Source organism: Sus scrofa, chromosome X, assembly GCF_000003025.6.
Source record: "Sus scrofa isolate TJ Tabasco breed Duroc chromosome X, Sscrofa11.1, whole genome shotgun sequence".
In the NCBI taxonomy this organism is placed as follows: domain Eukaryota; kingdom Metazoa; phylum Chordata; class Mammalia; order Artiodactyla; family Suidae; genus Sus; species Sus scrofa.
The window spans coordinates 60,426,616-60,449,159 of NC_010461.5; the positions used below are offsets into that span (position 1 = coordinate 60,426,616).

The 22,544-nt window shown below is 37.9% G+C and overlaps 1 protein-coding gene across 2 annotated transcripts; it reads left to right on the top strand.

Annotated features, from left to right (window-relative positions):
* Positions 340-21,559, top strand: UPRT (uracil phosphoribosyltransferase homolog). Of its 2 annotated transcripts, NM_001243289.1 has the most exon segments (7): positions 395-897; positions 10,594-10,636; positions 13,783-13,852; positions 14,888-14,950; positions 16,810-16,971; positions 17,932-18,030; positions 20,348-21,558. In NM_001243289.1, coding segments are annotated over 7 exon segments (915 nt in total). In that variant the 5' UTR covers positions 395-526; the 3' UTR covers positions 20,455-21,558.

The following is a 22,544-nucleotide window of genomic DNA, read 5'->3' on the forward strand; positions in this document are numbered from 1 at the left end:
GCTGCTAGGCATTTTTTAACTTCCTTTTTGGGTTACACAGACAAGCCTACTATAGATGCATTTAGAAAAGTCTGAAAATATGGGCCTTTGTGGGTCATCATTTCATCATCCTCTACCCCTAGTTTTTTCCAGGCTCTACCGCTCACTCAAAAGTTCTGCATGCAGAAGCCCTAGGGGGTCCAGGAAGATCCGCAAACGGAGCGAACTGGGCCTCATCAGGTCTTCCAGGCTAGATGTGGAACCCCACGCAGGCGCGGCGACGCAAAGGGTTAAGGAGCAGAGAGCTGGAGAGTGGCAGGGAGCGGAACCAATCGAGTGTCTAGGCAGGCGGTACGGCTGGTGTGGGCGGGTCAGGACCTAGCGAGCGATGGGGAAGCTGCGGTGGCCTTTGGGGTGAGAAGGCCTGGGAGGTTGGAGGTTGCGAAGAGGCGGGAGTGGTTACGAGAGTACGAGAGCCTTTGCGGGTTTTCCCTCCTCTCTTTATCCTTAAGGGTCGGCTGCTGCGGGGACAGCCCGGGCCCAGTGTATGGCCACGGAGTTACGGTGTCCGGACTCCATGCCCTGTCACAACCAGCAAGTAAACTCTGCCTCGACCCCAAGTCTCGAGCCGCAGCAACCTGGCGACCTGATGCCGGACCATGCCGGGGCAAACAGCGACTCCACCGCCAAGCAGACTCTCCTCAGCGTGCACGCCCATTCTATCGTAACCGCCGAGCGGGACCCTAAGGCCTGCGGCAGCGCCAGCTTCAACTCAGAGAGCAATGGTGGCAACTATGACGCATCAGCCAGCGACTCCCTCCTAGGGGACTGCGAACTCTTCCGGCAGATTGGGGCGCAGCTTAAGTTGCTGCCTATGAATGATCAGATCCGGGAACTACAGACCATCATCCGGGACAAGTGAGCCGAGAGCGGAAGGAGAAAGGGAGGTGGAGGGTCTCTGAAGAGGTGGGCGGAGATTGGAAGTGAAAAGGCTAAAGTTCTTGGCTTTAGCCGGTCTGTAGGTTTCCTGGCGGGGCCATTTCTTTGAAGAGGTGGTCTCACCTGACTCAGGCCTCCTACCCTCTTTCCTAGTACCTGTGTTTAGCGTAGCTTTGTGTAGGGAGGAAGCATTTTAAGTAACCCTCTTTGTTTCTTGGAGGGGGGGGGGTGTCCTCTGTCATTCCTAGCCGGTAAATGCGCCTACGCCATCTGCCCTGTGCCTGTACACGTGGTCAGTCTATAACCCAGAAATGGCTGCTATCCAGGGTTATGCTTTACCTCCAATCACCTCAGGCTCAAGAGTAGAAATTAAGCAATTTCAAGAGAATTTTGTTAAGCTCAGCAGGGCCTCTGACCCTTTACTTTTTGCTACTGCAAATATGTCTTTTTGTCTAAGGTGTTTAGTCTTGGAGTTTAAGTTTACTTGGTCACATGAAAGCTTATCATCCAACTCTTATCAGGATTGTGTTACTGTAAACTTTTAGAACATCAGATATTTCTTGTGTAGTTAATGAAGCAAAGGGTGCCTAAAGGAGCCTTTGGCACCCCTCCTAATCTACAAACGAAGGTAGCCAAAGTTACATGTTAAAATGCTATTTTGAGGGAATTCTTAAAGTCCGGAACCCATAGGTTAACATTAAGGCCTTTCTTCATGGTTCCTAGGAACTATTCTGAAACATCTCTACCTCTGCTCACCTCTAGAGTTCTCTTTACTCTGCATGTTCAAATTTCACCTATTCTTCCACATTCAGCGTTAAATGTCCATCTCTCCCAGGAAGCTTTCCTTTAATCATTATTCCTCTCTAATTAATCTTCTCTGGCTTTTTTAATGCAAGATTCACCTTCTATTTTGTATATTGTTATTTGTTTTGATCTTATTAGATTTTAAGAAACTGTATCTTATGCAATTAGATTTTAAGAAATTGTATCTTTTACATTTTTGAATTCCAACTATACCTCCAAGCAATAGTTGCTCAATTACTAAAAATTCTTTCTAGCTCTTAAAATATATTTATGAAAGTATCCTATTTAACTGTTTCTAATGAATCAATATTGAAAACTATGGGCCTGTGATCTAGTAGATGAAGTAGTGATCTTAAAAAGTGGGAGATATAGGCTTGGTAGTTGTAGTAGGGGAAACTGAAATAAAACAATCTGTAAAACAAAGAAAATAAGATGATTCTTGTTTCTATAGAGCAAGAGTTCCTGACCTTGTGTCTCAGACCTATGCTGTCTTGGACCTTGTGCTGCACTTGTGGATGGGCTTTAGGGCTTTAGTAAACCCTCAGAAATTATGTGGGAAATGTTATTTGTATGTGCATTTTTAATTTGTTTTAAATGACATCTTTATTGAGCTATAATTCACATACTATACAATGCATCTTTTAAAATGTGCAATTCAGTGGTTTTAAAGTATGTTCATTGCTTTGTAACCGTGACCACAATCAATTTTAGAACATTTTCAGTACCCCAACAAGAAACCCCATACCCATGAGCAGTCACTCCCTATTTCCTTCCAGCCCACCCAGAGCCCTAGACAACCACTAATTTACTTTCTTTTTTTTTTTTCTTTTTTCTTTTTTCGTCTTTTTAGGGCTGCACCCATGGCATATGGAGGTTCCCAGGCCCGGGGTCGAATTGGACCTGAAGCCGCTGGCCTACACCACAGCCACAGCAACACAGGATCCAAGCCTCATCTGCAAACTACACCACAGCTCATGGCAATGCCCTATCCCTAACACAATGAGCAAGCCCAGGGTTGGAACCTGCATCCTCATGGTACTAGTCAGATTCATTTTTGGTGGGAACTCCCGCTAATTTATTTTTTATCTCTATTTATTTGCCTATTCTAGACATTACATATAAATAGAATGATACAGGAGTTCCTGTCGTGGATCAGTAGTTAATGAATCTGACTATGAACCATGAGATTGTGGGTTCGATCCCTGGCCTCGCTCAGTGTGTTAAGGATCTGGTGTTGCCCTGAGCTGTGGTTTAGGTCGCAGATGTGGCTCGGGATCCCGAGTTGCTGTGGCTGTTGCCACAGCTCCGATTAGACCCCTAGCTTGGGAACCTCCATATGCCGCGGGAGAGACCCTAGAAAAGGCAAAAAGACAAAAAATAAATAAAAATAGAATGATACAGCATGTGCACTTTTGGGACCGGTTTCTTTCGTTTAGCATACTGTTTCCAAGCTTCATCTGTATTTTATCAGTACACCACTCCTTTTTTTGCTGAATGGTATTCCACTGTATAGATATATCACATTTTGTTTATCTATTCATCAGGTGATGTACAATTTGTTTGCTTTCCATTCTTTGACTAGTTATGAATAATGCATACATTTGCATATGTGTCTTTTTTATGGGGTGAAGATTCCTTCTCTTTCATTAGAGTTCACAAAGGGGTCTTCATGACAATGTAAAGGTGAACAACTGCTAAAGAATTTGGAGAGGGCATGGCATTCAACATTAATATATCAGTATCCATACCTGATTTTACTGCATTATTCAGAAAATTCAGTGTGGTATAATAAACCTGAGTGTAAGTGAAATCTTTTTTTTTTTTTCTTCTGAGTTTGGAAGGTGACAGCAGTTTTCAGTGTGATCTTAGGCAAGATGTTTAGCATCTTCGTGCTTCATTCAACTTTATCATTTGTGGAATGGAGATATTCATAATATTTCATGGAGCTCCTGGGAGGCTAAAACTAGGTATTTGTGAACGTTTGTTATAAACTGTGAAGAGCTATGCACATTTAAGGTATTTCAAGTCTTCAGGTTTGGATTTGTTCATGGTTCTGATTGCATCTATAAGTTCTGGTTTCTTGAACTTTTGGGAGACAGAGTAATTCAATGGTACATAGAATTCACGTTCTTATTTTAAAAGACAACACTGAAGGATCTTAAGTAATTTTTATCGTACTGCAATACAGAATAGAAAGACTCGCTACAATTTTTGATATGCTTAGTTATTTAGTGTGGAGACCGTTTTGTTTTTGTTTATCCAGTCTGTTAATAGAAACCTTTGTTCTTTTATCTTCAAAAACTGGCATCCCATCACACAAACAAGACCTGTTTCACACCCCTTCTGGGGGGGGGCTGGCATAGAGTGCTTGTGGTTAGAGGAGCTATATTTTTACATGGGTCTAGTTATGGAAGGTGACATCAGTTATCACATTCTGTCTTCTTTGGGCCCTTATGTTCTTCTCTGTTTTATGTGGAATCATATATGTGCACTATGGTCTCATGATAGAGGCTGTTGAGTACTGGTTATTCTTTTTACTGTTCCTGGTCCTTCCTACCTATATAGTGAAGGGATTGTTTTCTGAATTAACTTTGGCCTGGGGAAATGGGGTGGAGGCAGAGGATGGCATGTTGTAAATATATAAAGCAGACAAGATTGAGAACGTTGGACTGATTTAAAATGTCTTTTTATTTATTTTTTTGAAATGCAGAGTATTTGCAACATAATATGTTGGTTGATTATTGAATTTCAAGGAAATAGTTTTCTATCTGGGTGCACAGTAATCTAAACATCAGATGATCAGATAATTTACTCAGTCACACAGGGTCACTGGTGAACTCAGGAAGAAATGACTGCTTCATTTACAGTTTTTGTTTTTGCAATGAGTTTAAACCACGCATCCTTTCCTTTCTGCTTCCTTTATGTACTAAACCCAGCAAAATCTGAGTATAATGCCCCTTTCCCTTGAACATAGTTCATGACCTCATATTTAAGAAAATGCTGTGTATTTAATAGATCATCCCCCCTCCTCAGTTTTTTGTTTTCTTTTGTCTCCTGAAACAGTAAAGTGAAGCTGTTTCATGAGCTGCTCAACGTTTCCTGTCTATTGTCCTCAAAGGGGCTTTGTCATGGCCTCAGCAGGCAGCTTGGATGAAAGTTGAGCAATCCTAGGATATTTTAGTCCGTGAAATAGCACTAAAGAAGGAGTGCTTTCAGCCTGTGACTTTTTTTTTTTTTTTTTTTTGGTTACCTGGTGGGGAGACAATTAACCTCGGGTGGATGAACATCCCATGCAGCTCTAATTAGTGAGTGCAGCCTAATGTTTTTGAGTCATTTGACTAGGTAATGTTCTTAACCAAAGCTGTATATTTGAATTGCTTGGAGAATCTTTTTGTTTTTTTGAAGCCCATCCTTAGAGTGGAGTAGTAGAGTAGTCTTGGGTGGAACCTTTGTACTTGTAGCTTTATACCACAGGTGATTGTGTGGTGCTCAGGATGGGCCACTCCTCCACTGGGAGAATAGGAATTTTCCTTTGCATGGTGATTTGGCTGGTTTTGGATTTGTGGTATGGGCTGAGCCAGGGATTCTAAACTAAACAGAACCAGCCTAGAGAGCCTGGCCTGGCATCACTCCAAGCCAGGAGGAATTTCAGAACTGTTCCCTTCAACTTGTACAAAAGCAAAATGTCCACCACAGAAAAAAACTGACTTGCAAGTTTTTTAATTCATGGCCATGGTTTTGATTTTTCATGTGAATTTTCTAACTGGCTTTTAAGCCAGAAGTGAGGAATTCACCTCTTTATACATACCCCTGTTACAATATTTATTGGGCATATCCTGGTAACGTCTCACCACTAGTTTGGACTCTGGGGAGGCAGAAGGAAGGTCTGGCCTGGACAGTACCTGGTTCATAAGGGTTTTGATGTTACAACATTATAAAAATTAATAAATAAACTTGAATGACTGAGAACTGGGTTCTAAAGGGAAAATGAAAGTTTCTTCTTTTTCTACCTGATTGTGAATGTTTATATTGAATTCTGCCTTTGAGATTCAAATAAATAATTAATGACACTATTTTATGAGATTTTTAAGAAGGTGCTAAAGAGCTACCATCTTGATGACTTGCACCTGGCAGGTAGTAAAAGCTATTTTCATTTTTGTTTTTTTCACATAAGATTAGGTTTGCTCCAAGTACTTCACTGGGGGTTTGTTTTATGGAGGGTGAAGGAAGGAGGAGGAAAATCATTTATAAATCATCTGCATACCATGACAAACCTTGGAGCTATTCTTTATTTTAGTGATCACATGACAAAGTAGCTATGAAAGTAGAGCTTATGTTTTTGGAAGTTTCACTAAACATTAACTATAAGTGAAACATTCCTTTGGTTTAAACCTTCCAGAAAAGCTTTTATGTTTATTTCTCTTTAACCTATTGCTTAAAAAAACAAACAAGAGCTAAAATTGAGTCTATTTAGTTCTTCCTCTTTAGTTTAGGTTGCCAGGTAAAATATAGGTTATCCAGTTAAAACAATGAATACTTTTTTTCATGTAAGTATATCCTAAACATTGCATGGGGCATGCTTCTGAAAAACAAATTTAACTGGGTGCCCTATATTTTTATTTGGTAAATCTGGCAACTTTATGCCCAGACTTAACTTCTACCTCAAATGCTAAAAACACTCCTTTGGTGTAATCTTCATTTTCAAAAATGATACCTAATTCAGTGCAACTGGGATTTGATTTAAGTAAATTGTTTTTTAAGAGACAAGTCAGAGGTTTTAATTTAATTATTTTAAAAGGGTGTATTCACCTTCATTACATATTCTTTACAAGCCATATTATAGTAGTGGGTTCTCCATCTTTAGAAGGAACATTTTAATGGTGTGTTATTTGCCTGTCAGACTCTATTTCATTGTTTGCATTATATGTACATGACACTCTGATTCACAGGGAGAGAAATGTCATTAAAATACATCTAAAAATTGGTTACCTTTAAGCAAACATTCCTTTTTTAGAGCAAAATATAGATAATTGCTTTACTTAGGGACTTAGCATCGGGCTGGAAAGAACCTTGGAATACGTTACCTCTGTAAACCTCATTACTTTCATCACTAAAGCAGTGGTAATAATAGAATCTACCTCAAGATTATGTGAGGATTAGATCAGATAATGCACCAAAAATGCTTAATACTTGGCACCAAGGAATCTTTTAATAAATGATGGCCTATGGGAAAGAAGGGAGTAATATATGTACAGCATTATAAAATCTGCTATAACTTCTGGACCTTTTCAGAAAAGCCTTCTAAATAAATCTTTGTACACCTTGTGTATGTATGTATACAGTTTTTAAAATAATTTTTCTTTAAAAAAAGGGGAGGGGTTGTCAAGTTTATTCTGAATGGAGAGAAGTAACAGAGAGTGATAAATGGTAATTTCGGCGTAGAATGCTCCAGGAGACGTCTTCCAACACACTAGAGAATCCCTCTAGCAATAGCAGTAGTGGTAACAGTAGCAGCAGAAGCAAGGTCTAGTAAGAGGAAGGGAAAGGATCTCTATTTGAAATCTTTTTTTTTTTAATATTATAAAACATTCATGGAGTTCCCTGTGGCCTATCAGTTAAGGACTTGGCATTGTCACTGCTGTGTCTCAAGTTCAACCCTTAGCCCAGGAATTTTGGAGTGCCAAAAAATAAATAAAAATAAAAACATTCCTCTCTCACAGTTCCATATGTTGTGGATGTTAAGTAAATACATACTAGCCTTTTGGAAGAAAGGTCAGGGGTTCAAGAGGTTTCATCTTGGTTTGGGTTTGCTGAGATATATGTGTTTTAAAATATATACAATTGCTACAGCTTCTCTGGAAATTTTAAGCTGCTTTATAGACACTATTAAATAATGAAGAGTTAGGTTTACCAAGTCCACATTAAAATGAGGATTTGGCTTCTGGTATGATTTTCATTCTTTTGTTGTTTCTGTGTGAAGATCATTTTTTTTTAAATGGCTGCCTTTGGCTTTCATTTTTTACTACAGATGTGTGACACATTTGCTGGGGAGAATCCACTATATTATATTCTTAATCCTATTTGGGATTTGCACAATTTAAAAGATACTCAGATTAACACTAATTAAATTTCCATGCTCTGAATTATGAGTGCTTGGAAATCATTGTTTAAATATTTGAATATATTTTAGAATATTCCAGGGGTGTGTGTTGGTATGTTTGTTGCTTTATGATAATTTTTCATTAGATTTTATTTGGAACAGTTATCAGAAAAAGGATGATTAAAATGTCTATTAAAACTTTGTTTCTAGTATGGTTTTTTTAAGAAAATGGTTTTGAGACAAAAGTGGATAGAATTATGATTTGAAACAAAATATATGGAGTGAATAAGACTTGGGGTCTGGTTTACATTAAAACATCTTAAAATTTTTTTTTAATGTTTGGGCTGTGCCCACAGCATGTGGAATTTCCTGGGCCGGGGATTAAACCCACATTGCAGCAGTGACCCAAACCACTGAAGTAACACCACCAGGTCCTTAACTTGCTGCACCACAAGGGAACTCTCAAAACATCTTTATTAACAAATACTGTAGTCTAGTGTTGAGGCTAAAGTAGGGGCTCAGTGATTATGTGCACTTGATTGATCCAACAAGCCAATATCTGCTTTATGAAACTCTAGTGTTAATAATGTTAAGGATTTAGATGTAGCTATGGAAGACCACTGCGGGTTTTTTTTTTTTTTTAAATGCAGCCAACTTATTGTATTCTAGCTGTACTTTAATTTCTAAATTGATTTCGAGTAAATGGTATGGGTCTAAAGTCTGTCTAAAACAGCAGGTATTAAGTTAGTAATCTGTAGTGGGATGACTTGGAGCAGTGATTTTTTTTCAGTTGGAAGTCAAATAGCTATCAAGAGATGACAGTTCATATTAGGTTCTCATAGTGTGTACCTTTTTTGGAATGTAGAGAAGATCCTTATCCTGTAAAAGTTATCAGCTGTGGCTGATATTTTGGGGGAGAGTGTGAAAGGTGTTAAAAATGTCTGATTCTAAAGTTAAAAAATAACAAATTTGGGTAACTCTGATCACTTAACCTAATATAATTTTTCTATGTAATATATTTATGTGTAACTGTCTAGAAATTTTAAAAAACAAATATTTCACATGTATTCTCAAGATATATTACTAGATATTTCTTTAAGACAAATCCAGACTTTTCTTCCCTATTGAAAAACTGTGTTCTGGTAGCTTAGACAAGTTTGTGTAGGTCTAGCAAACAGGTCAGTAGGCTTTGGGTTTTTTTTTTTTTTGGTAGTTCACTGACTTTTACTTCCTTGACAAGAATGTTGTGAAAATCAATTATAGAAATGAAAGGTTCTAGTGTGATAGTATAGTTTTATTTAAAAACCGCAGTACATAACCTAGAGCCTGTTTTAAATGAGCTCTCTGTGTGTAGGTGTGTGGATAGAGTTTTCTGAGTTTAGGGAATATTTATATATAAAGAATACAAACCTGTATTCTTTCTTTTTTTTTTTTTTTTTGTCTTTTGTCTTTTTAGGGCTGCACCTGTGGTAAATGGAGGTTCCTAGGCTAGAGCTCAAATCAGAGCTGTAGCCGCTGGCCTACACCACAGCTACAGCAATGTAAGATCTGAGCTGCATCTGCGACCTACACCACAGCTCATGGCAACCCGGGCTCCTTAACCCACTGAGTGAGGCCAGGGATCAAACCTGCATCCTCATGGATACTAGTTGGGTTCGTTAACTGCTGAGCCATGACGGGAACTCCCAGACCTGTGTTCTTGCTATTGCTCAACTGTGATCCGTATTTTAGAGAGTTAATATCTGTAATATAATAGAAATTTGGTTACTCTAAAGAACCTAATGCCATTTGTGTCAGGGATATTTCATTGCTTTTACCTGTCAGAGAATGTAAATGCAGCTTGAAAAAGAGAGTCGTGATTAATGGCATACTGAGATAATATATGCTTGTCATTTTGATGTTACATTGGGGAATATTTTAGGTATGCTATGGATAGGCAGATGGGGATTTTTAAGTACATAAACTGTAAATCAGTCAGATCATTTAACTTAGAGCAGGAGGAGAAACAATAGTAGATTTTTACATACAGGAAAAAAAAATGTCAGCCCTCTAACATTCCCTTTTGGCTGATTAACAGCTTGTGAATAGGTGCAACTGTGGATTATTATTACTTGGGTACCTCAGGATCTGAAAGTTTTGACCAGGAGTATTGGTTAATGTACAGGAACTTCTGTATAGAATGTACAGTAAAATGGTAGAAAGATCTATAGAATAAGATCTTTGAAAAAATCGGCAAAAGGAAACAAATTATCTATAGTTTGAGGAAGAGGTCTGGAATGCAGTGGCAAAAATAGAGGATTTACTTGTTCATACCATTCTCATTCTAAAAAAAAATTAGAGACAAAGTAGATGGGTTACTTATGTTGGTAACAAGGGTTTTAGGTCAAGGTGAATGGTCGGTGAGAATGGGGAGAACCTGCTTTTCTTACTGCAAAGTTTTTTTCTTGAGCTCTTGGAATGACACCATCTTCCAGGGGGAGCTTGTTCATCTACTGGTTGCATAGTATATACTTGAGCCATTCAGTGGGCGACTACATGATCTTTTAAATTCTTGTCTCTAATGTTGATATCAAATGATATTTATCAAGTCATTCCACTTAGGTTCCTATGTCCTAGTGAAAAATATCATGTCTCAATAATAGTCTGTTACAGGTAAACTTTTAAGCTTTTAGCATGTAATAGGTCTTAATTTCAGTGTTACCCTATATATTAAGTAATATTTTACTTTAAAGTTCTAATTTAGACTAAAACTTGTACTTCCTTTTTTTTAGGACAGCCAGTAGAGGGGACTTCATGTTTTCTGCAGATCGTTTGGTAAGTGGATGGAGGCTTTCTATTTTCATTTCATTGTTGTTCTTAATGATATAATCATAGTAGGCCAAGGGGCTTTTTTTTTTTTTTTGTTCTAGATCATTCTGGGGATGAGAGATTGTGTCAAGTAACTGACATCTTGCTAGACTTCAAAAGTGTTTCACTGTTGCATTAAAGCTTTGCCTCAATCCCATTCACCTCAAAGCATTGTTCTCTATAGTTCTGAGGTACCACTGCCTTTGAAGTGGATCTTGGTAACCTGATCCTGAGCCTTAAATGCCTTCTTTTAGGGCAGTGAAGTACATTAAAAGGCAATCAAAGATGTAAGGAGACCTAGTAGTTACCCTTGTGGTATCCATTGAATGCATTAAAAACTAATACTTCTCTTACAGTTTACATGGATGTGGATATTTATTTTGCCTCTTCTTTTCTTTAGTATCCTCATATGTGAAATACTAAGTTGGACTATCTGTGCTCAGGAACTTCCTTTTATTTATTTTTATTAAATTTTTTTTTTTTTTGCCATTTCTTGGGCCACTCCCGTGGCATATGGAGGTTCTCAGGCTAGGGGTCCAATCGGAGCTGCAGCCGCCAGCCCAAGCCAGAGCCACAGCAACTCGGGATCAGAGCCATGTCTGCGACCTACACCACAGCTCACAGCAATGCCGGATCGTTAACCCACTGAGCAAGGGCAGGGATTGAACCCGCAACCTCATGGTTCCTAGTCAGATTCGTTAACCACTGCGCCACGATGGGAACTCCTTAAAAATTTTTTTTTAACCATGGTATGCAGCAGCTTGATGTAGGATCTCAGTTCCCAGACCAGGGATTGAATCTGGGCCACAGCAGGGAACTCCTAGGGACTTCGTTTTAAGGCTTGAACAAGCCCAGTTATCTTTAGCTGATCTCATCTGATAGGATCTCAGACCAAGTTAGGTGTCTTGGGCAAGTATTTTTTACTTCTTATGTGTATATATCTAAGTGTGTTTAGTGCTTGGAATGAGGTTGACACATACTCTGCTGTGGTTTCATCCATTCATGAAATATACATTGAACTCATGTGAGTCATACATTGTGCTTGACTGTGTTGTTGGGTGAGGAGATACAGTCGTAAAGAGTATAGACATTGTCCCTGATCTCATGGGGTTTACAATCTAAATACTGTTCTCAGTATTTAGTTTGGGAAAGAATGAAAAGTGACTTATTAAGCTTACAGGTATAATCAGATAGAAGATAAATTATTAAAGGGAATGTGGTGGTGGGGGGAGGTGTGAAACTTTTCGTTTAGATTTTCCCTGAAGAAAATTTTTATTTCAAGAGAGTATAGATAACTCCTATTCTACTTTTGATTTTAAGTATTCTTATAGGCTACTTATATTTGAGCTTCCAGGGCAGTAATGATCCTTGGATATACGTCAAGATAAATGTAATTGACATTCTTGGAGTGGCAGTTAGGTTCAAAGGCTACTTATATTTGAGCTTCCAGGGTAGTAATAATCCTTGGATATACGTCAAGATAAATGTAATTGACATTCTTGGAGTGGCAGTTAGGTCATGTCGTCTTTAGTCTTTTATCAAACCAAAGGGACAGGTTCAAGGCAATTGTGTCAGTGGCTTCTGTGGGGAAAACAGAGGTCTTGGTGTTAACTGGTAGAAAATGGTCCCTCTTTCTTTCTCTTGTTCTCCTTGTGCCCTTTTTCTATAGAAAATAGGAGTTAACTTCATGGTTATTGTAAAATACTTGCCTGAAAGACCAGGCATTAGATCTTATTCAAATGAGATAATGAGGACCTAGGGCATAATTCACTTAAGGGGATGGTAATTTGGACCTCTCTGTTCTCTGCAGTTGGATTTGAAGGTCCAGATATTGGAGGTGGGGGGTGTGGAGGGTCGATTGTGGTGAGGACTGGAGCTGTTGAGTATTTCTAGTACCCTGTCTCTTCTAGCACAAGGGACCTATTATAGTTGACATTAATTCTATCCTGAATTTGTCAGGATTGGCTTCTCTGGCACTCAGGTCTTTTTTATTTTTTAATTTGAGTTCTTTATATTTTAGTCACTCTTCTGATTTTATGTTCTCCTGTAAGGCTTGGACACATTGATTTCTGTCCCAGAGCTGTAGGAGATGTGCAGGCAATAAGACTATAGGAGTATTACTAGGAGGAGAACTAGGCTCTTCAAAGAAAATGATCCTCTTCTCTTGTACTTTGCTCATAAGCAGCATTAATCTCCACATAAAGTGGTGGCTAGAGGTGAGTATGCACACACACGCACTATTCCTGAGGTTCCTGGACCTTCTGGTGCTGCAGGTTGACAAAGTACTGGCCTATTTAGCATTGATCATTTTAATGGCAGCAGGGTATTGTGTTGTAATAACAGATCATTGGGCCTGGAGTTTCTCCCTGCTGTTCCTGATTCTCAATCAGTAATGTAATATCGATTGGGAAAAATGAGCTTTGCAGACTCAGCATTGCTTTTATTGTAGTGGGCTCTGGGTGCTCATAGGAATATCATATCTGGTGGTTTTAGGAGGCTCTTCCAGTACTGGTGGATTCTTTCCTATGAACCATACATTAAAATAATTAGGAGACTTTTTTTGACGCTGGGAAGTCCCAATGCATTCAACTGGATCCTACTTCAAGCTCAGTAAACTGGTTCAGCCGCCTCCACTCATTTATTTCCTCGTAAGAAATTCAGGCTTTATTTGCATTATGGTGGGCCTTTGTTAAAAAGAATCCAAATTAACAATCTCAAAGTACTAAAGGAGGCAAAGAAGTTCCCAGTGGGCACTATTTCTAGAGTAACCAGAACCATATTACTTCCAAGGATGCCTGCCATGGAAGTAGTTGCTGTAGTTGCTGTAGTTTTGCATTTCTCATAATATAGCCTGGACTGACTGAATGAGAATCAGAAGGGATATTTGAGCCTTTAGTGGCAATCATGTGCCTCACCAAGGATATCTAGCAGCAAGCAGCCTGACATTTGGATCTATCTCTGCATCTAACACATGAGAGGGCCCCTTTCCTATGACCATAAGCTAAATCCTTGCCTAGTGTGTTACTGACTTTTTGCCTAGTGTTCAGCCCCTTAGGCTAACAGCTAATAGATCCTTAGCAAGTTCTCAACTTGTTCTTCCTTTGACTGTCTAGATCAGACTTGTTGTGGAAGAGGGATTGAATCAGCTACCATATAAAGAATGCATGGTGACCACTCCAACAGGTAACCAGGGCTGTTAATCTCATATTCTTCTCATAAAAATTCTGAGATAGAACTGGGGAGAAATGGAAAGAAAGCAGTCTAAGTAAACCAGTATGCAAAATGAGGAGTCTACACGGAGCTGTTCTTTTAAACAACTTAATAAACTTGAGACATTTAGAAACGAAATTCATGTGAGTGGCTTGCTTATCAGTTCAAGTTAAAGGTTAATAAATATTCTGCATCATGCAGGTGTTGCCTTTGATGATGGCACATTGGGACAGAGCTGAGGATTGCCAGCAGTTTATCTTCACCTCTGTGGGGAAGCTGCTGGTGTTAACAAATGGGTGGGCTAGTTTGGCATTGAAACTCCAGGTAAAAGGATGAAAGTAAAAAAGAAAACTAAAATGACAAGGATTGAAGAAGCTGCTTTGTTCTGCTGTAATAGAAAGCAGCCAAGGATCCCTATTTCAGAGATTTCAAATTCTAATTTGTTCTTTAGTAAATAATGGAAGTTGCTATATCCAAAGGTTGATTTTATGAAAATTGGGGGCTGAGCTTGCTGCATCATAATTGAACAAATTCAGAATGAGACCAAGGGTTGAACATGTCTTGATAATTTAGCCTTTCTCTTCTGCTTTTTAACACAGAATGGAGGCTCATAAAAAGGGACGAGAATGAGGAGCTATCTTTTGTGCCTCACAGTGGGGTCCTAGTTTGAATTGATGGGGTTTATAGCATTCTTGGAGTGCAACAATTTTCCTCTGATTTCAGTCTGAGGACCATATATGTGAATGTCATGCTATCATAAATGCCTATTATCACTCGATGAAGTCTACCTCACCCAATTATCCCCACAGGTTTCTTATGAAGAATTAAGACATAACTATGAAAAATCATGACCCTGCTTATTACTTCCAACTGGGAACCTAAGATGTTATACAGTATGTCTGGACAAGAGTTGCTCTGTATCCATCTGCTTTAAACCATAGATACTTTATAAAATATGTAGTTGCTCCAATGAAGAAAGATAAATTCTTTGGTTTTATTCCTCAACAGGGTACAAGTATGAAGGAGTGAAATTTGAAAAGGGAAATTGTGGGGTCAGCATAATGAGAAGTGGTAGGTTTGCATACATGTGTGATTTTCTCTGTTTGCATGCATATATACAGTTAGCTATTTTCCAGGAGAGAGGTGGGCTTGTCTCTCATAATTGCAGCCTGCCTTAGCTTAAATCTCACCACTTGTGTTGTCTCTTTTCATGCTGCCTTGGAATCATGGGCTTGTGTGTTGCTGAGTTCGGCTAATTTTAACTGCAGAGCATCTTTTCCTAGTAGCCTGACCCCATGGGCAAGCCATCTTTGAAAGATATTCAGAGAAGGGTAGGAGAATAGGAGGATGCAATGATGCTGTCTTGGAGAGAACAAGGCAACTTGAAGACTGATGGAACATAGTACAAATTCAGGCCTGCAGAACTTTGAACACCTGATTATAGAAAATCTTTGTTTTGGATTCTTAAATTTCTTTTGTGAGGAACAGTCTTGCTCTGTCAAGATCTGGACTGAATCACCTAATATTTTTAGTTTTATATTTGATGAATATGTGACTGTGTTGCAGAATGACTGTGATTAACTGGAGGTATTTCTATTTGCTAGTCTTATAAATGTATTTATGTTTGAGTCCAACTGATTGCCCTTCTAAACCAACCTTTGTGTAGCAAAACTAAATGCCTGTAATTAGGACCTACACCTGTTACATGGGGATGATTATTTCCATTCAGCAATTTATCATTAATTATTCTTTGCACAAAGTCCAAGGTATATTAGAAGCCCCACTTGCTTGCATTGGAAACATATGGATTTTTTTTACCACATATAAACATTCCCTTTTCTTCTCTGGCTATAAAGTTCTGTTTGTGAATAAGTCAATATCTCAAAATAAAATAGGAACTTTAAGCTCTCTTTTTTAAAGAAGGTAACTTAAGCAGTGATAGGATTTTCAGGACAATGTTGTTCAACCTTTTAAAACTAGTGAAGGTGATGGACATGGGTTTTTAAGACAAAATTTCTTCTGTTTCAGTCCAGCTCCTGCCCTGTGGGCAGTAGCATGGTCCTTACACTCCTAGTGTATACCAGATGACCGGTGATGCATAGATAGGGTGTTTTTAACCTTAATAGCTATTGGTTGATTTTCATACATATCAGAAAGAAACTTCTTATATTTTCATTAGTGATATCAAGTTTCTTCTTAAAATAAATGTAAATGAAAACAATTAAAGAAAAATATTAAGTAAATAATTATACAAATAGAATTCCGTTATGCCCTAAAATCTTGAAGGTGGTATGAAAATGACTGACTTTTGGTGAACACTTCCTTAAAGGAATTCAAACTCAAAAATAGCTCTATGTTCAGCAGCAGGTGGTGGTGGTGGTAGTTGTGGTTCTCTTGGGAAAGAGGGGACAACATACTACTTTTCACTGATTGCCAGCAAAGCTTCTTCCATTGAAGTCATGACTGGGGCTAAGTGATATCTCCTGATTCCACCTTGATCTAAATGGAGAGCCTTTGTTCTATAGCCCCCATTCTTCCATAAATATTTTATATTTTTGTCAGGTGACAGCAACAGAATTTCCTTAAAATAATAGAAGTGAAATGTTCTTGATATTAGAAAAGCTCATGGAGCAGCTTAATAAAACACTTTATTTTCTGTAATCATGGAAGCTCTAAAACTTGCAAGCCATTGGTAAAATTAGCTTATTCCAGTTTCATTGACCAGCCCTTAACCTACTTTCATTGACCAAAATTAAGTATAAAATATGAGCATATTAGAATTAAAAGCTGTTAGCTTAGGAAGAATTACTTCCATCTTGACAATGTCTTTATTCTGTTTATAACAGTAACAAACTCTGCTTTGGCCTATTCTTGGACTTTCACTCCAACTCCTCCTAATCCCTTTTGTCTTTTTTACTTCCTTCTTCAAGGTGAGGCAATGGAACAAGGTTTACGAGACTGCTGTCGATCCATACGAATTGGAAAGATCCTGATTCAGAGTGATGAGGAGACACAAAGAGCCAAAGTATATTATGCCAAGTTCCCCCCAGACATTTACAGGAGAAAAGTCCTTCTGATGTATCCAATTCTCAGTAAGTGGTTTGTATTTAATCTGTAACCTTTGGTTAGGGTTTAAATTCAACTTAGTGCCTGCCTTCTGGGTACCCTTATATAAAGGCAAAAATCACTTCTAAATGTTTTTTTTTGCCTTTCCTCAGTTGGATTTGGAGTTACTCTGGGCAGCTTTTTAGGGAATTATCATTGTATAATAATATACATTAATCAAATTGTAGAAAGTCTAAAAAGCTTCTATCTTAAAATGAACATATTGAAGCAAAGAATCATATGAGGCAAAATATATAGAAGATGGAAAATATATTGAAATATGTCCCCTCTTTGGCCCAGTGAATATTAACAATGATTTTCTCAATTTATCCTCTTTGGAGGTAATATTTTTTTCTACTATTCTAATCTATTTCCTAAGCTTACTCTGATGGTGGGTATTAAATTTGCTATCTCAAATACTGAATGAATTTAGGGCTTGTTGTGCATTTGAAAACTGGAAAGTATATGGCTTATGTCCGTTACTGAAAATAATGTCCTCGGTAAAGAACAGGCACCTTCTTTTTTTCTTTTTTTTTTCTTTTTTGTCTTTTTGTCTTTTAGGGCCACACCCACAGCATATGGAGGTTCCCAGGCTAGAAGTCCAATCGGAGCTGTAGCCTCTGGCCTACACCTCTTCCACAGCAAAGCTGGATCCGAGCCACGTCTGCGACCTACACCACAGCTCATGGCAACACTGGATCCTTAACCCACTGAGCGAGGCCAGGGATTGAACCCACGTCCTCATGGATGCTAGTTGGGTTCACTATCCTCTGAGCCATGACAGGAGCTTTAAGAACAGGCACCTTCAAATGAAGCTTTGACTAGTGTTAACATAATATAGTATCTTGTGTTAGATCACCAAATTGCCCTTACTTCAAAGAAACTTCAAAGACATTTTGAGATGAATGTTAAAGTTGCCAATGCATTTGGTTGTCATTTGATTTCAGGCACTGGAAATACTGTAATTGAAGCTGTAAAGGTTCTCATAGAACATGGAGTTCAACCTAGTGTTATTATCCTACTCAGTCTGTTCTCCACTCCTCATGGTGAGTTTAACATAGGGCAGTAGCTGCCAGCTCTGAGTGGTCGTGGGATGGGTAAGTGTGCATCTGTCCAGCCTCTCTTCCAGAGGAAAAGTTCATTTGCATCTACATTAAAATTGAATTTTGGTAGTTATAATTTGTGTTTGTCATCTCTAAGCTTAGTAATAATACTTTACACCATTCTAATGTTTTTCAAATTCAAATAGAAGAGTATGAACTAACCCCACTGAAGGGGATTGTAATTGTTTTCCTGGTGGTCCTTTTTGAGTAGAGATTGCAAATGGCTGAGAGTTCCCTATTTTTCTGTTCCCCACCTGAGCTTGAGAATTGTTCTCAAACAGCAAGAAACTCGAAGTTCTAGCTAGCACTCTGGTCTAACTGAAGTAAATTTTGCAGTGTGAAGCAAAGAGAAGTTTTTAAAGTTAGACTTCTGCTCAAAGGGCATGGTGAGAAAACTTGTGTTCTCCATTTCCTGAGGGAGATAAGCCTAATTTAAGAACATGCTTTTTTTTTTGCCATATGATCTAAGACAATTGTGAAAGTGTCCTACAAATATAATCATAAATGCATGTAGAAATTCAGCGTTTAGGATAGTCACTAGAGTTATATTTCATGTAAGAAGAAATTTGAAAGTATGTAAATGAATTACTTGGAAATGGTTAAAGAAATATACAATTGACCCTTGAACAACACAGGTGAACTGTGTGGGTCTACTTATATGTGGATATTTTTCAGTAGTAAATACTACAGTATTTCACAGTCCATAGCTGGTTGAATCTGTGTATGCAAAGGAACTGTGGATTCAGAGAGCCGACTCTAATAAGTTATATGTGGATTAACTGCCCCCTGCCCCATGTTGTTCAAGGATCAATTGTATATTCAAAATAACATAATATTATGTAACTATTAAATCATGTTTTTGAAAAATATTTAATGACATCAGAAAATCTGGTAGATGTAAAAGAGAAGAATAAAAAATAATAGCATTAGACTAGTATAAAATGTCATCACCAAATTTAGAGATGACTAATACAAATTATGACTATTATAACTACCAAAATCAGGCTTGGATTTAACATGGAACCTAATAAATCTTTCCTTAGCATCAGAGGCTAGACAGATGCACAATACTATTTCAATTTTCATTTTAAGTTACATAATATTAACAGTGGTTTCCTTAGGGTGGTGGGATTCTAAATGATTCCTTTTCTTTTCTAAGCTTTTTTTTTTTTGTATTTTCCAAATGTTCTACAATGAATTTGTACTTGTATCATAATTGAAATGAAAGTGAAATATATGGATTCTAGTTAGGGCATTTTCTCATTTGCAAAGTTTCCAAGTCTCAGCCAACCCTGGAGAGGCTACCGAGAAATCAGTTGGGAGTGCTGCATTTAGTAGGCCATTGATTGTTCAAATGTTGATGGTGACAAAGGGTGATTTGCTTGATCGTCCATTTATGTAACAGACGTGGCATTGTGAACATCGAGATAACCAAATAATTATTGGGTTGTCTTTCTTTGGGACTAGAAAAGCAATCGTTTTAGTTCTAATTGTGTTAGTACACGCTAGTGTACTAACTCTTTGACATTATAATGAAAAAATCTTATTCTGTGGCAGCCTTGCTATGGCTTTTTAGTTTGACTGGGGTCATAGCTAGTGTCTTCCCCTCCCTCATCTATTTCCCTCCCCCTATACTAGACTCAAAACTTCTCAAAAGCTAGCTTCCTCTTATATAACAAAGGAGTGTTTGCACTTGTTTCAATATGGTTCCACTTGAGAAACCATCATCTTATGTTATGATCCTGTTTCCAGAAAGGACTGTATTCTCTCTATTCCAGCTGCCTTTACATTTATTTTTATTTTTTGGCTCTGCTCACAGCATGGGGAGGTTCCAGGGCCAGGGATCGAACCTGTGCCACAGCAGCGAGCCAAGCCATAGCAGTAACAATGCCAGATCCTTAACCCACTGAGCCACCAGGGGACTCCACAGCTGCCTTTAAAATAAAATAGAAATGACTCTTCAGGGGAAAAGTTGCTATAACTGAATATATTTTTCAAATCTTGGATACAAAACAATTTGATTCTAAGAATTTATTAGTGAGTGGGTAGGAACATAGTGTGACTACTATCAAAGCTTTTCTGATATCAGATATTATATAAACTAAGAGATTAACCAAGTCTGACTTTGTGTCTAAAGATCATTGCTCTCTGTCCTCTGTCAATATTAGATCTAATGACTGATTATAAAATTACTGAACTCCAAGTAATGTTATCAAAAAAATCCTGCCATAATGACAATTTTTCTTTTATTTTTTTGAAGGTGCCAAATCAATCATTCAGGAGTTTCCAGAGATCACAATTTTAACTACTGAAGTTCATCCTGTTGCACCTACACATTTTGGGCAGAAATACTTTGGAACAGACTAAGTTATTGAAGAAAAATTATTCTCTGGCATAACATTACGGTTATGTTTTGAGTTTCTGTTTCACTAATTCACCTGAGGAATGACAGAAAATTTGTGTTAAAGATACTTTGTAATTATTGAAAGTGGGTATAGTAAAAAGGAAATATTTGAGGTTTATTTATTTTTATTTAGTTATTTCTTGACTTTTGGCACCAAATTCAACAAATAAGCATATACAACTCATAAAATATTTTAATAATGTTCTTGTGCAAATTGCTGATCCCTCAGTGCATTGAAACTGTTCTCTAATTTATGAACCTCAATTTAGAGGTTGCTTGCAGCCACAAATAAAACCCAAATTCGAGTCAGTTCTTTGGCCCACTATACTTTGCCTTTTGTTTAGTTTGCTTTTATTTTTTAGTTCTAGGGAATTTCATGTATGTAGCTGTTGTCACCTTCCTCTACTCTTTACTTCCTAGTACTATACGTATTGGTAACGTAGAATGAAGAAAGAATGCCTCCTGGAATTTTATGTTTCCATTAATATCTTCACTCAATTGGCAGATCCACTTAGCTCTTCTGTCAAGCCATTATGTTCTTCATGGCTCATTTCCTACTTTGTGACTTGGTGTTTGCCCTGCCAAGTGTAATGCAGTAAAGAAGATGGTGGGGCATTTCCAACAATGGAACTGTAACATTAATTTACATAGATCGAACTGGGAACGTCTGGATGCTGACAAGGGAGAGCTAAATACTGTTAATGCTATCAGTGCCCTAGAAATTAATTTGGTGTTTTTACTGAGGTATGGAGAAAAGGATAGTTTTTCATTGGGTTCATGGGCAGTAAGTAAATTAAAATGCTTCATTTTTAATTTGGATGTTTCTGCTGGAGGCCTTTGATTTGGAACTTAGTTATTTTGCATGTTTGTTAATTGTAGATGTATTAAAATGGGAAAAATACCATGATATTAAAAAAACCCTAAGATTTATATGTTTATATGTTATATGAACATATTTAGGCTTCTGAAAGGAAGATAAATCATTTTAGGAATCTGTGTTTGCGTTCTGAAAGTTGCTTTTAAAACCCTGATCTCATTTTACATTGATATTAAAACATTTTAACAGTGGTGGCTGGCTGATTATTTGATTATACTCCCATAGTCTCATAGGCAGCTGTTGTGGGCTTGTTTTAAAAAAACAAAAACAGAAAAGAGCAGAAGGCAGTTTCCTTAGAAAGAACCAAAGCTGATGAAAGTCAGCAGAGATTGGGGGAGAGGAAGGAAAGCGGGACTACATTTTCCCTTTGAGCCTAGGAATACTAGGACTTCACTGTTTTTCCCTTCATTATGAAGACTTACTAAAACAGATTAATTGATAGAATTGATACTAAAATTCTTCCAAGGCAAATGTTGCTTTCATGTTTTTATTGAAATTATCATCTATACTTGTCAGCTAAGAATTTTGATATAGATTTTGTTTATTCTTTTTCTTTTTTTTTTTTTTTTTTTTTTTTTGCTTTTTAGGGCCGCATCCGTGGCATACAGAAGTTCCCAGGCTAGGAGTTGAATCAGAGCTGCAGCTGCTGGCCTACACCACAGCCACAGCAATGCAGGATCCAAGGCGAATCTGCGACCTGCACTGTATAGCTCATGGCAATGCCAGATCCTTAACTCACTGAGCGAAGCCTGGGGTCAAACCCAGTTACTAGTTGGATTCATTTCCACTGAGCCACAATGGGAACTCCCAATTTTGTTTATTCTTGATTAGCAGAAGTTGTAACTGAAGCCCATTACAACCAAAAATCTTTTTCTTTTTGTTCCAGGAAGGATATGAGCCAGCAAATTTAGATAGAGACCAGATCTGCTTTAGGTTGATGGATTAAATTAGTTAGAAAGGTGATGTTTATCACTATAGGAATCAGTGCTTCTGAGTTAGTGCTTAGGTTAGGGTTTTGATATTTTGTTTGAAGTGACTTTCCAAAATGTCAGGCAAATTCATATTTGAGTGTAGGTATAAAACCATATTTCTTTTTTTTTTTTTTGTCTTTTTGCCTTTTCTAGGGCCGCACCCACGGCATATGGAGGTTCCCAGGCTAGGGGTCGAATTGGAGCT

Excerpts from the sequence above, each read along its gene's own strand:
- UPRT (XM_021079380.1), top strand. The coding sequence starts at position 527 with ATGGCCACGGAGTTACGGTGTCCGGACTCCATGCCCTGTCACAACCAG. Across the intron at positions 13,853-16,809 it reads CATGGTGACCACTCCAACAG|GTGAGGCAATGGAACAAGGT; the intron begins GTAACCAGGGCT and ends TCCTTCTTCAAG. Across the intron at positions 18,031-20,347 it reads TCTGTTCTCCACTCCTCATG|GTGCCAAATCAATCATTCAG; the intron begins GTGAGTTTAACA and ends ATTTTTTTGAAG.